Source organism: Camelina sativa, chromosome 17 (assembly GCF_030686135.1).
Source record: "Camelina sativa cultivar CO46 ecotype springtype chromosome 17, ASM3068613v1".
NCBI lineage: Eukaryota > Viridiplantae > Streptophyta > Magnoliopsida > Brassicales > Brassicaceae > Camelina > Camelina sativa.
The window spans coordinates 10,135,680-10,149,149 of record NC_141896.1 but is presented as its reverse complement, the minus strand read 5'-3'; the positions used below and the strand labels follow the sequence as shown (position 1 = coordinate 10,149,149).

At 31.6% G+C, this 13,470-nt stretch overlaps 1 protein-coding gene across 1 annotated transcript; it reads left to right on the top strand.

Moving 5' to 3' along the window:
* The first annotated feature begins 10,434 nt into the window (after nucleotides 1-10,434).
* On the top strand, nucleotides 10,435-13,164 carry LOC104756585 (UDP-glycosyltransferase 85A2). Its single transcript, XM_010479193.3, has 2 exons — nucleotides 10,435-11,211; nucleotides 12,049-13,164. The coding sequence occupies exons 1-2, from the start codon at nucleotides 10,695-10,697 to the stop codon at nucleotides 12,984-12,986; spliced, it is 1,455 nt and encodes a 484-aa protein (XP_010477495.1). The 5' UTR covers nucleotides 10,435-10,694; the 3' UTR covers nucleotides 12,987-13,164.
* Nucleotides 13,165-13,470: the final 306 nt, after the last annotated feature.

The window sequence follows — 13,470 nt, the reverse complement described above, 5'->3', positions numbered from 1 at the left end:
ATTCTCATAAGTGCTTTAATCAAATTAATATGGGAATTTTCCATCTACACTCACTTTCTCCCAAAAATATTGACACTTACACTCACTTTCTACTATCCCTATACTTTTCTTGTGTCAAATTACAACTTACACATTCTTACTAAACTAAGGGTATGTCCATTGCACATACTTTACATAGGATGAGAAAAATAAAATAAAAAATAAAAAAAAAGAACAAAAGTTGGAAAGAGAGAAAAGAGTGTCTCTGCCGAGACACTCAAAGACACTGAATCTAACATGTGTCATCATTTAACTGGCTGGGGGAAAAAATAATAATAATTAATTAGATTAAAATAAAAATATTATTATTTATTCTCTTTGACACCCAATTGGCAGTATCACCAATGAAATTGCTCTAACATTCTCTTTCTACTTTTTTTTTCCTTTTTATCTCTCTCTCTAACTTTTCTCTTTCTTTTTTAATATTTTTTTCTTTAACATTTATTTTTTATTTTCATTACTAAATTTTAAGTTTAGTAACTTTAGTTAGTGATAAACATACTAAATTTTAAGTTTAGTAACTTTAGTTGTTGACAAACAAAAAAAAAGTTAAGCAACTTGTAAATAAATATTTTTTGCACCTTTCAATATTTTTTCTTTCCACAAAAAAAAATTCATGAATCTAATGTAAATCAAATATAATTGAATTAGTGTTCATAGTCAAATCAACAATTTCTAAATTCAAACTAAATTAATTAAATAATTTAGAAATTAATGAATTTATTTAACTAAAATTTCAATATGAAATTTCAATATGGATTAACAAAATATTGCATTCATAAATAGTTATCTATTTGGATAAGTTTTAAAAAAACTTTGATTTGTTACCAGTACCCCAAAGTTCTATTGGTATCCACATGAACATGAATATATTGATTTGATGTTGTCGTTGTATCATAAACCCTAAATCTCTAGAACCCGCAAATTCAGTTGGTATCCACATGACTATGAATATATGGATTTGATGTGTTGCTAGTACCATAATTATGGTCATGTATTATGGATTTGATAACAAACTTTGATGTGTTATTAATACCCACATTTATGGTCATGTGTTACTAGTACCCACAAGTTCTATTGGTATCCACATGACCATGAATATATGTATTTGATGTTGTTGTTGATCCTAAACCCTAAATCTCTAAAATCCACAAATTCTATGGATATCTACATGACCATAAATATATGGATTTGATACTATCGTTGTATCATAAACCATAAATCTCTATAACCCAAAAATTCTATTGGTATCCACATGACTACGAATATATGGATTTGATATTGTCGTTGTATCCTAAACCCTAAATCTCTAGAACCCTCAAATTTTATTGGTATCCACATAACCATGAATATATGGATTTGATGTTGTCGTTGTATCTTAAACCCTAAATCCACATAAGTCATAAATCCTAAACTCTAAACCCTAAAACATCACCATGTTTAGGGTTTACTTTAAAGCCCATCCACCTTTTCTACCATTAAAATTTGGTTAGATATATCCTTAGCTCGTAACCATAACACCACATAGACACTAAATCCATATAAGCCCAAAAACGTAAATGTTTGGGCAAATTTTAACCGACTGTTGGGAAAAATAAATTCATTCTCGGTTATATCCCGGTTAGGTAAGCTTAAACCGATGTTAGTCATCTTAATAGATGGTCTATTATATTGATAAGACCGTATATCATATTGATAAGTCTTATATTATATTGATAAGATTATATATCATGTGGAGGGTCGTATATATTATGGATATTCAATACAAGGATAGAAATAAGTTATATTTTCAATATATAATTATTGTATGACCGACCTATATTGAAGTCGAACCCATGAGGTTGCAACCGACGAGACTAACCCCAACCCAGTTAGAAATAGGGTTAGTGGCAGCTATAAAGGAGGAGTCCCAAAAGCGTGAAAGAGGGGAGGTCAAGAACCCAAGAATACTCAAGGTACAACCCTGTCAAGCTACTATTATTGATGAAGGAAAAGCCATGGCTTAAAAGGTCATCCCACAATGGGTGTTGATATTGATTTATTGTAATTTTGAGCGTTAATCAATAAAGATCTCTTCGCGTTCATTCCGTAGAACTGTTCAAGTACGAATCGGTTAAAATTTGCCCAAACAGTAAACTCTATACCCTAAATCTTAAATCCTAAACCCTAAACCATACACCTTGAACCCTAAATCCTAAACCATGAATTAAAAATATATACACATCATCCACATACCTAAACCTTAACCCCTAAATCCTACACCTTGAACCTTAGACAATACAATTTGAACTCAAAACATAGACATTGAATCTATATACCATCTAAAGTCTAAACCCTAAACTATGGTGATGTTTGAACATGCAACAAACTTGTCAATAAATTTCATCTGGATTGCTTGTCCACGTGGTCAGAGTTTGGTGGGTAGGCTTAGAGATTAATAATGACCATGTTTATTGTGTAGTATGCTTCTAGTGACACTTCTAAGTTCTAATATTTCTACTTCTAGCTTAAAAATAGTACAAAAACATTTGGCTAAAAGACATCTAAGTGGCTAAACTATGGTGATGTTTGAACATGCAACAAACTTGTCAATAAATTTCATCTGGATTGCTTGTCCACGTGGTCAGAGTTTGATGGATAGGCTTTGAGATTAATAATGACCATGTTTATTGTGTAGTATGCTTCTAGTGACACTTCTAAGTTCTAATATACCTACTTCTAGCTGAAAAATAGTACAAAAACATTTAGCTAAAAGAAATCTATATGGCTAATTTATCTTGGACAAATTTTTGCTCATGTAAAGAATGAGCAAGATATTATAAGATAAGTATCCATAACTACTAATCCACATGATTGATATTCAATGTTCTAAATAAATCAATGTTGTTAATTTTTATTTTGTTTATTAACCACTTATGAATGTATATGTTTCTGGACCAACACAAAACATGAAGCAAAGAGCTCATGGTGTCTATGGATTTAATTGTGTGGATGTTGTATGATGATTCTTTGGTCTGTCTACATTGGTATCCACACAAAAAATATCCACATGATCACATCCATAGCCACCATTCAACTGTTATTCTTCAGCTTTAAAACTCGTTTGACTCTAAATAAATGATTGATGTTTGTCCATTGAGATATAATGGGTTTCTTTTCAAGTGCATCAAGTTCACAGAGAACTTTTGTTTAAGTATCTGCACGTTTTGGATGGGCTTGAATGAAAATCATGAATCTTAATGTCTAGATATGCTTTGTAAATCCATGGAGACCTATCCATAGTTTTTCTATCCACTAAACTTTGTTTATTTTTTTTTTTAAAGTGAATAGTTTTGGTTTTGGGTTCAAGGGTTTATGTTCTACGATTTAAAATTTAGAATTAAAGGGTTTTGTACTTATTTGGTCTATGTGTTATGGATAATATGCTATGGATAAAGATCTAACCAAATTTATGTATGTATATTTTGTATGAATAAACAAAAGTAACTATCTATTAACAATACTGCAATTAATTATCCACTTATCATTGAACAAATATTCAACGACAAATGGATATTGTATAATCTAAAAATTCATAAAAAATATAGCAATATGTATCTTAAAATGTAGAAAATATATAATCATAACATATTTTATATAAATAAATAGACAATTTGTTTTATGATAACCATTTAAAGTGTTAACAACAAAAAAGAAGAGAAAAAGAGAGAAAAGAAGGAGAGAAAGAGGAGAGGGACAAAATTGTCCAAAATGTGTGTGTATCCTTACAAAAAAACTTGTAAAAGTATAGGGAGTGTGTAAAGTGGGTTTTTGTGAAACAACTCAACACCAAAGTGGGTTTTGGTGTCATTTTCCCAATTAATATTAGACTATGTGCAATGGTAAACTTATTCAACACCCTACTTTTTCAGTTTTTAACAGTCCACCTTATATTCTCTTTCCTCCACATAATCATTCAACACTCATCTAAATTTTTAACACTACAATGATTTTATTTAATAAAATTCAACACTCTACCCTACAATTTTTTATATATATTTTTATTTTTGTGATTGCATATTAATAACAATTAGATTAATTTTGAAATATCAACTAAAATTAAATTAAATATAAAATTAAATTAACTAAAAGTGACAATTATTTTTTATAAAGATTTTATGTTCTCAACTCAATTTTTTGAATTGCTTCATCAGGACCGCTTATCCCTCCAAGATTAATTTGTGAAGAAAATCCGGGAAATTTAATTGCTCTAAGAACATTTTCACATTATCTGTTGGAGGAGGTGGTTGAGATGAATATGACATCATCGATCCATAATATTGATGATAGTTTGAAACAAATAATGGCATAGGAAAATTTGGTGGAAAACTATAATTTGGAATATTTTGATGTTGGTTGAAAGAAGGATTTTGAAATTGATAATTGCTAGGATTTGGATAGGGAAAAGGATAGTTAGAAGAATTTTGCATAGAATTATTGTTGGAATTTGGATACGGAAAAGAAAAATTACTAGAATTTTGAGTAGGATTATTGTTTGAATCCATTTCAAAAAAAAAAAACAAACAAATGATGGAAAACAAGAGTTTAGTGGAGAATAATAAGAAAATTATGGTAGGAATGATATTTTTTTTTGTGTGTCCGAATGAAATGAACCAAGTGTCTATTTATAGAGTTTAAAAAGTTATGAATTTTGATATAATTTTTATAATAAAAAAATTTATTTGTTGTATAATAATTAATCCTAAATAGATAGGATGAGATAAAAAATCTCCAAAATCACAACAGCGAATTACAAGTTAACAAGTGTCCTAATCATAAATAAAAAACAAAAGAAAACGAAAAAAATAAATAGATAGGATGAGATAAAAATCTCCAAAATCACAACAGCGAATTACAACTTAACAAGTGTCCTAATCATAAATAAAAAACAAAAGAAAACGAAAAAGGTTTTGTGCAAAAAAACCCTTCAATTAGTTTTTTTTTGCAAGAATATCTCCATATCAAATAAATGCAAGTCAATACTATGAAATCAAAAGTCACCCGCAATACAGCCCTTCTCTGTATTGATTACGTGGCAATTTAAAATTCTTGTTGTTTTGAGGATTTAAAAATGACAAAACGTTGAGATATATTTATTTTTAACTAAAAAATAAAAGAAAAAAATATATATTTTCCCTTCGTCGTCGTGAACTGTACTTTCCATCAACCACCGTGAGAAACCCTAGAAACACCGGAGGTACTCCGCCACGCAACCACTTGAGACATAGATCGGAACATCACCGGTTCAATCCCCGTCCTTGCCGAAGCTCCGAACGCCGTCGATTTTGCTCTCTAGGACTCGAATCGTAAAGCATAGTACGCTTACCTCTACTGCAGGTCGTCTCTGTATGGGAACTTAAGCCCGCAACAAATCAGAGAATGGGTCGCTTACGACGCCGGTGAGATCTCAAACGAAGCGTTTGAGCTGTTGAAGCCATGGATTGAGCAAGGAGCATATGGCTGATGAAGATTTGGTTTGATGGGTATTATCATAACCAGTTCATGGTTGTGAATGATTGTTTGCATAAATTTTGGTTTTTATTTGATTTAGTTGTTTAGAAATTTGGAAATCTTAGTTTTGATTGGTTTATTGATTTGAATTTTTAGTAACTCAATTGTGTTTTAGCATTTATAATTTGGGTTTGTGAATTAAAGCATCTGATTAGCATGTGGAAAGAGACGCAATGCAGAACAAAGAACAAAGAACAAGAAGAAAAAACATTAAAAATAAATATATCTCAACGGTTTGTCATTTTTAAGTCCTCAAAACAACAAGAATTTTAAACTGCCACGTCATCAATACAGAGAAGTGCTGTATTGCGGGTGACTTTTGATTTCATAGTATTAACTTGCATTTATTTGATATGAAGGGTATTCTTGCAAAAAAAAATTAATTGAAGAGTTTTTTTTGCACAAAACCCAAAAAAAAACAAAAAACCTTTGAGTCGCCAAGCATCTGTTTGAAATACACACCCCAGTTATCTTCTGACATGTGGCATATGCGGTCCCAACATCAACATTTTAGTTTTTTCAACAGCTTCATTGTGGAGATTCAACTGTTGAATTTTATATTCAACAGCCTTATTGCACGTAGTCTTAATCCTATCTAGTATTTTGTATGCGTGTCTGCTATTATGTTCAAATATAAATTAGTAATATTAAATTAATATTTAGTAGAGAAAAATGTATTTTTGTGTTAAAGCACATTTTAAATCTAATATTGCAATTATTCATCTAATATATAGACGTGTTAAATTATGTAATTGACAAAAGATACAATATAAGAAGTGCTAAACCAAGTTTTTACCGTAGATATAGTGTTGACTTAATAGCTAACACATACCACAAAATAAACTTCAAGTCATCGAACCTTAGATAATTAATTGGCATTATAAAGCATTATAACTATTAAGTTAAGAATTCTTTTTTTTTTTCTGACTCAAAGTTAAAGAACTTTCAGGGAAGGTAAAATAAGTTAAAAGTCTGAGTAAGAAGATTGAAAACAATTTTTTTCTTTTTTTTTTCCAACCAAACATTAATTAAAATAAAACTCCCAGACAGGTTAACTAAACCGGGAGAAAAGAGTTTACAAAATAAATTTAAAAAAAAAGAGATTTCGTAGATCGAGCAAGACAATCAGCCTTCAGATTAGACGCATGTGGGATCGTAGACAGGGTTAATAAAGGGAAGGATTCCTTGAGTAAGGTGAGATCATCCAACAAATTCGAAAAAGCCGGCCAATCTTTAGGGGTCTGCATCATCGCTAATAACTCAACACAATCCGTCTCGAACCTTTGACAACGCAATCCCCTTGAGATAATACACTCCATGGCCCACAACAGTACTTTGAGTTTCGAACGGAGTGGGGATGGGCTTCGTCTGAGACACTTAGCTCCCAACATTAAGGTCTGCTCCTGACCATTACAACACCACTATCCCAAACCTGAATGGATATCCGACGCTTTCCAAGAGCCATCAATTTGGCACCGAGGGGAAGAATCCTGGTCAGCCAAGGGAATAGATATGCCAGATAAATTCTCTAAAAGAGAGTGCGCCTCCTCCCATAATAACTTATCACACAAATCTTGTTCAATGATATCTATTGGTTCCACCTCTACACCTTGAAATATATTTTTTATTCCTGCTCTTCCATACCGACTAGCTGAAGGAGTTTTTCCAGGTCATCTGGATGGGGAGACCCCTCCAAAACATAAAATCCAAATGTGAATACATTGAGTCATATGGGAAACCCCCTATCGTGACCAGAGTCGGGGACAAATTCCAAATCTCCCGCAAACGTGGACACTCAAAGAGAGCATAATTAACTATCTCCACCGCCGAATCACATCCAGACTAGCTGAAGGAGTTTTTCCAGGTCATCTGGATGGGGAGATCCCCTCCAAAACATAAAATCCAAATGTGAATACATCGAGTCATATGGGAAACCCCCTATCATGACCAGAGTCGGAGACAAATCCCAAACCTCCCGTAAACGTGGACACTCAAAGAGAGCATAATTAACTATCTCCACCGCCGAAATCACATCATTTACACCAAGTATCGCTTCTAAAACAAATTTTTAGATGAAGTATTTTTGTTTTTCTAATGAAAGTGATAATGCCACAAGCATGTGCATATTGAATACTAGAATATTAATTCAGTCAAGGCATATATTTTTTCTTTTTAATAAACTCTTTCACTAGATATTGTAGTATTTGAAGTTTTTAACGTTAGGTAAACTAAATATAAACTTGTTAAAAATTTAAATAGAATTTAGAAGAAATCCTCTTTATAATAAAACGGAAGTACCCTTCTAATTGGCTTGTTTGAGTCAATCTTGTATGTTGTTGTCAAAAAAAAAAAAAACGGAAGTACACAACATTTTTCTATAGACTATATAATTTTAATAAGTTGGTTATAAATAGGTTATACATTGATTGATAGATTAATTGGTTACAAGTTAAATAGTTGGTGCAACTTTAATTTATTTTCAGAAGATTTTATTACTAAAACATATTGTTTCCAAAATTCCTAAAGAGAATATTCCAAAGAATCATTTGATATCATCTAACTTACCATATTAATTTTATTTATTAAATTATTAATCAGATAAAATCATTTATAATAAAATGGAAGTACACATCATTGTTCTGTAGACTATATAATTTTAATAAGTTTGTTACAAATAGGTTATACATTAATTGATAGATTAATTGGTTACAAGTTAAATAGTGGGTGCAACTTTAATTTATTTTCAGAAGATTTTATTACTAGAACATATTGTTTCCAAAAATCCTAAAGAGAATATTCCAAAAAATCATTTGATATCATCTAACTTACCATATTAATTTCATTTATTAAATTATTCATCAGATAAAATCCTTTATAATAAAACGGAAGTACACAACATTGTTTTGTAGACTATATAATTTTAATAAGTTGGTTACAAATAGGTTATACATTAATTGATAGATTAATTGGTTACAAGTTAAATAGTGGGTGCAACTTTAATTTATTTTCAAAAGATTTTATTACTAGAACATATTGTTTCCAAAAATCCTAAAGAGAATATTCCAAAGAATTATTTGATATCATCTAACTTACCATATTAATTTCCTTTATTAAACTATTCATCAGATAATATATCCTTTGATATCTAACTTAACATATTAATTTGTTAATTATCATTATATTTCCCCTCTCATTTTTATATATTAGTCTATTTGTGAAACAAATAAATTAACATATTATTTATTATAATTAAAACATAGATTTATTTCTGAATATACCATAAGTTGAATTTTTAAAAACAAATATAAATTGTTTAATCTATAAAATATTCAAGTTTTAGTAATATTATTCTATAAAAATAATATCTATTTAATTCAAAATTTTACTGAGTAACTGGTCAAAATTTGAATATTTCAATTTAATTTCATATTTTTTTTTTGTTGAATTTTATATAATTTAATAAACTTTAAATAATTTATTTTGAAATATTTTTAAAATATTGAAACTTGATATAAAAATTAGAAACTATAAACACTCTAAGTTAATTTATTATAGCAATGTCAATAATATGTCACTATAATATGAAAGAATTTCAAGAAATCAAGTATATTAAAACAAAAATATAACAATATATAAAATTACTCATAATACAATAGTTTGCATTTTAAAAACCAAATATACAAAATTATGTCTTATAATGACATTCACGTTATGATGTAGGATATACATTGTTGAAACAACTTCATATACATAAACTAATACAACATATTAAAATTTTATTTTTAAATAGAAAATATACAAAATTTTGTATAAAATAAAATTTAACCAGTGTTATAGCATGTGTACTTATCTAGAATCATTGACAATATAAAACATACAAAATAGGTGTCTTTTTCAAGCCATCATATTTAGCATATGATTTTATTGCATAATGTTTTATCCAAAAACACTTTTAAAATCAATCACATAAATTACATTTTATATAAAATTACAATATAAATAAAATAAATTTTAACCCGTGGTCTAGCACGGGTCTTAATCTAGTAATAAGGTAAAACTTTTGCTGTCCTCAAAAAAGTAAATCTGTTTATTTTGGGATAAAAATTTTGCTTTATTTTATCTTTATCAAAAAAATTTGTCTTACAACCATTCTCGTCTAAATGAATATTTGTTTGAAAATAATTATTTTTATCCAAATAAAATATTTCATAGAATACTAGTATCTCTCCTATTCCCCATTTAGATTATTTCTCTTAATAGTTCTATTTTTCTCAAAATGACCGAGAAAAGTAACTTTTTATAAGTCGACCATTTTCTTTCCGTTACCAAAATTAATGAGAGTTTAGAAATTAGATTTAGCTAATATCTGCAATGAACATGTCTATCAAACAGGAATAGAAAACACAAAATTAACACTTTGTTTATTTTTTATTTTTGGAAAATTTTCAAAATTTATTTAACATATATAAATGTGGTGGGATTGATTTTAACTTTCAGTAGAATTAATTTGAAAACAAATATTTGTCATTCAAAATGTTGGAAAAAAAATAGTCAAAGTTTGTAACACTTCTTTGTTGGTGTGCTTAAGCTTAGCTACTGAAAGAAGACTTGTTCGATTTTGAAAAGTAGTTTGCCCTTTTGTGACAAAAACTTATTGTCCTTCGGTGAATTGCAACTTTGTCCTTCTTCGCTCATTTTTCCAGTGTATCTGCATAAGTTTTGTTGTCTTTTATCTTTTTTTACAAAGTAAGTAAATTAAGATGGAAAAAAACGATTTTAGATCGACCTTGTTGGGCCACTAGTTTTGATTATTGTTTCACGTACTGACGTGAACGCACCTTTAGACTAATCAATAGTATTATCTTTTGTTAAACTTATAAATTTTAACATTAACTACACAACTTGGAACTCGAGAGCGCCCATGCCTAGTACCGGATTTTTCGCATGTATGGCAGATCATTAGTCAGTTCCCACGTGCCAAAAAATAAGGTCACGCCGACACATACTCAAGCAACCCTTCTATAAAACGGAGTCATAAAGCCTAAAGGAATCATTCACCAATACATCAACACTTTCATTTTTTCTTGGAATAAGAGAGCAAGAAAATGGGATCTCATGTCGTTCCCAACGCACAAAAGCCACACGTAGTTTGCGTGCCTTATCCGGCTCAAGGCCATATCAACCCTATGATGAAAATGGCTAAACTCCTCGACGCTAAAGGCTTCCACGTCACCTTCTGCAACACCGTCTACAACCACAACCGTCTCCTCCGGTCCCGTGGACCTAACGCCGTCGACGGGCTTCCTTCTTTCCGGTTTGAGTCCATCCCTGACGGTCTACCGGAGACTGATGTGGACGTCACTCAGGACATCCCTTCCCTTTGCGAGTCCACGTCGAAGCACTGTCTCGCTCCGTTCAAGGAGCTTCTCCGGCAGATAAACGCCAAAGATGATGTTCCTCCGGTGAGCTGTATTTTATCCGATGGTTGTATGAGCTTCACACTTGACGCTGCGGAGGAGCTTGGTGTCCCAGAGGTTCTTTTCTGGACAACCAGTGCTTGTGGCTTCCTGGCTTATCTATACTACTATCGTTTCATCGAGAAGGGATTATCGCCGCTAAAAGGTCAGTATACGTATGTATTATTTTTTTTTTCCTTTATCAATGATATAATCCGTGTTTTAATATTAAGTTTAACGTTGAAACTAGAAACCACGAGATCATCTGTGTGAGGTCGTATATTTTAGTATTTTACGTGTAATCGACACGAATCAGATTAGTCAAGGTGAACAAGTTGTTATAGCTAGCTTTTATCTATGTGATTTCGTAATTGGAGTATTATAAGTTTTCGTATTTTACCAAAAAAGAGGCCCTCAGAGATTCCCCCAACCATACTTAATTATATATACTCCAAAAAGAGGACCACGATTGAGATGACTTGATACATGCATAATGCATTTGAAACAAGACAAAAAAACTATGCAAAATTGGGTTCAACTTTATACAGCGTCAGCGTCAAACCCAAAAAACTAAAATCATATCTTTTAAATTTTTCGATTCCCCTATTTGAGGCACTAAAAATCACGATGATTGCGAAACATAATAGTCGTATATGGTGGTTCCCTACTGAATTTTTGTTTTAATATAGATAACTTAAAGCTAGCTAGGATAACTCCAACAACGACAGCTAAAAGTGACAATTGGGAAAAAATAAATTCAAACTAGATATTTTAAAATAAAATTTTTAAAGCCAAAGAGAAAGTAAACTCTTCTTTTCTTTTGTTTTTTGACACAAGAAAAGTAAACTCTGTATCATTGTCTGACATTGTTGACCTATAATAATATTTTTCTGACTCTGATCATTATACACTATAAATGTAAATGCTTTGTATATAAATACGGTTCTTTGAATTAAGAAACGTATTGTGTTTAAAACTAATATTCTGGTGGTGGATTTGGCAGATGAGAGTTACTTGACCAAGGAATACTTAGACACGGAAATAGATTGGATACCAATGATGAAGAACCTAAGACTAAAAGACATCCCTAGCTTCATCCGAACGGCTAATCCTGACGACATAATGCTCAACTTTCTCATCCGCGAGACTGAGCGAACCAAACGCGCTTCAGCTATCATTCTCAACACGTTCGATGATCTCGAGCATGACGTCATTCAATCTATGCAATCTATTATACCTCCGGTTTACTCTATTGGACCACTCCATCTACTAGAGAAACAAGAGATCGGTGAGGATAGTGAGATCGGACAGATGGGATCGAACCTGTGGAGAGAAGAGGCGGAGTGTCTGGATTGGCTAAATACAAAAGCTCAAAACAGTGTTGTTTACGTTAACTTCGGGAGCATAACAGTGTTGAATGCAAAACAGCTTGCGGAGTTTGCATGGGGTTTGGCCGCAACGGGGAAAGAGTTTTTGTGGGTGATCCGGCCAGATTTAGTAGCCGGGGATGAAGCAATGGTTCCACATGAGTTTTTAACTGAGACGGAAGACCGGAGGATGTTGGCGAGTTGGTGTCCTCAAGAACAAGTCCTTTCCCACCCAGCCATTGGTGGGTTCTTGACGCATTGTGGGTGGAACTCGATGTTGGAAAGTTTATGTGGCGGCGTTCCAATGGTGTGTTGGCCATTTTTTGCAGAGCAACAAACAAATTGTAAGTTTTCTTGTGACGAGTGGGAGGTTGGGATTGAGATTGGCGGAGATGTGAAGAGAGAGGAGGTTGAGGCAGTGGTTAGAGAGTTGATGGATGGAGAGAAGGGAAAGAAAATGAGAGTGAAGGCCCAAGAGTGGCGGCGCTTGGCGAAAGAAGCGACGGAGCATAAACAAGGTTCCTCGGTTGTGAATTTTCAGACGTTTGTGAGCAAGGTTCTTTTAAAGGAGTAGAAACTACAAGGAGACAATGTTATATTTTAAAGATAAGATGATTTTAAAAATATGTATGCATATATATATACTCTGATCGAGTATTTGTTTTCATATTTTTCAATCGTCCGTGGTGATATCCTAAATTAGCAATTTGGATAGACATTTCTGAAATATATATGCGTTTGTGTGTGTGCAATGCGTTTTCTTTTCTTCCGCAACAACGTGGATGTTGCGTTTAAATAAAAAAAAAAGTATGTCAAAGTGACCAAGTGAGTACGTAGTACGTTTACATTATAAATATCAAATTGGTTAAATGTGCCGCATGCGTTACATATCAGGACAAACAAAACGAAAAAAAGAAAAAAGTTTTCTCTACAGTTATTTATACCAATTTCCACTATGGGATGTTTTTACGAACCTATATGCAATAATCGAGATTTTAAATACAGAATCTGGCGTAAAACAACATTCTCTTGTCTGCTAGTGAAGGCTCGACGGACTT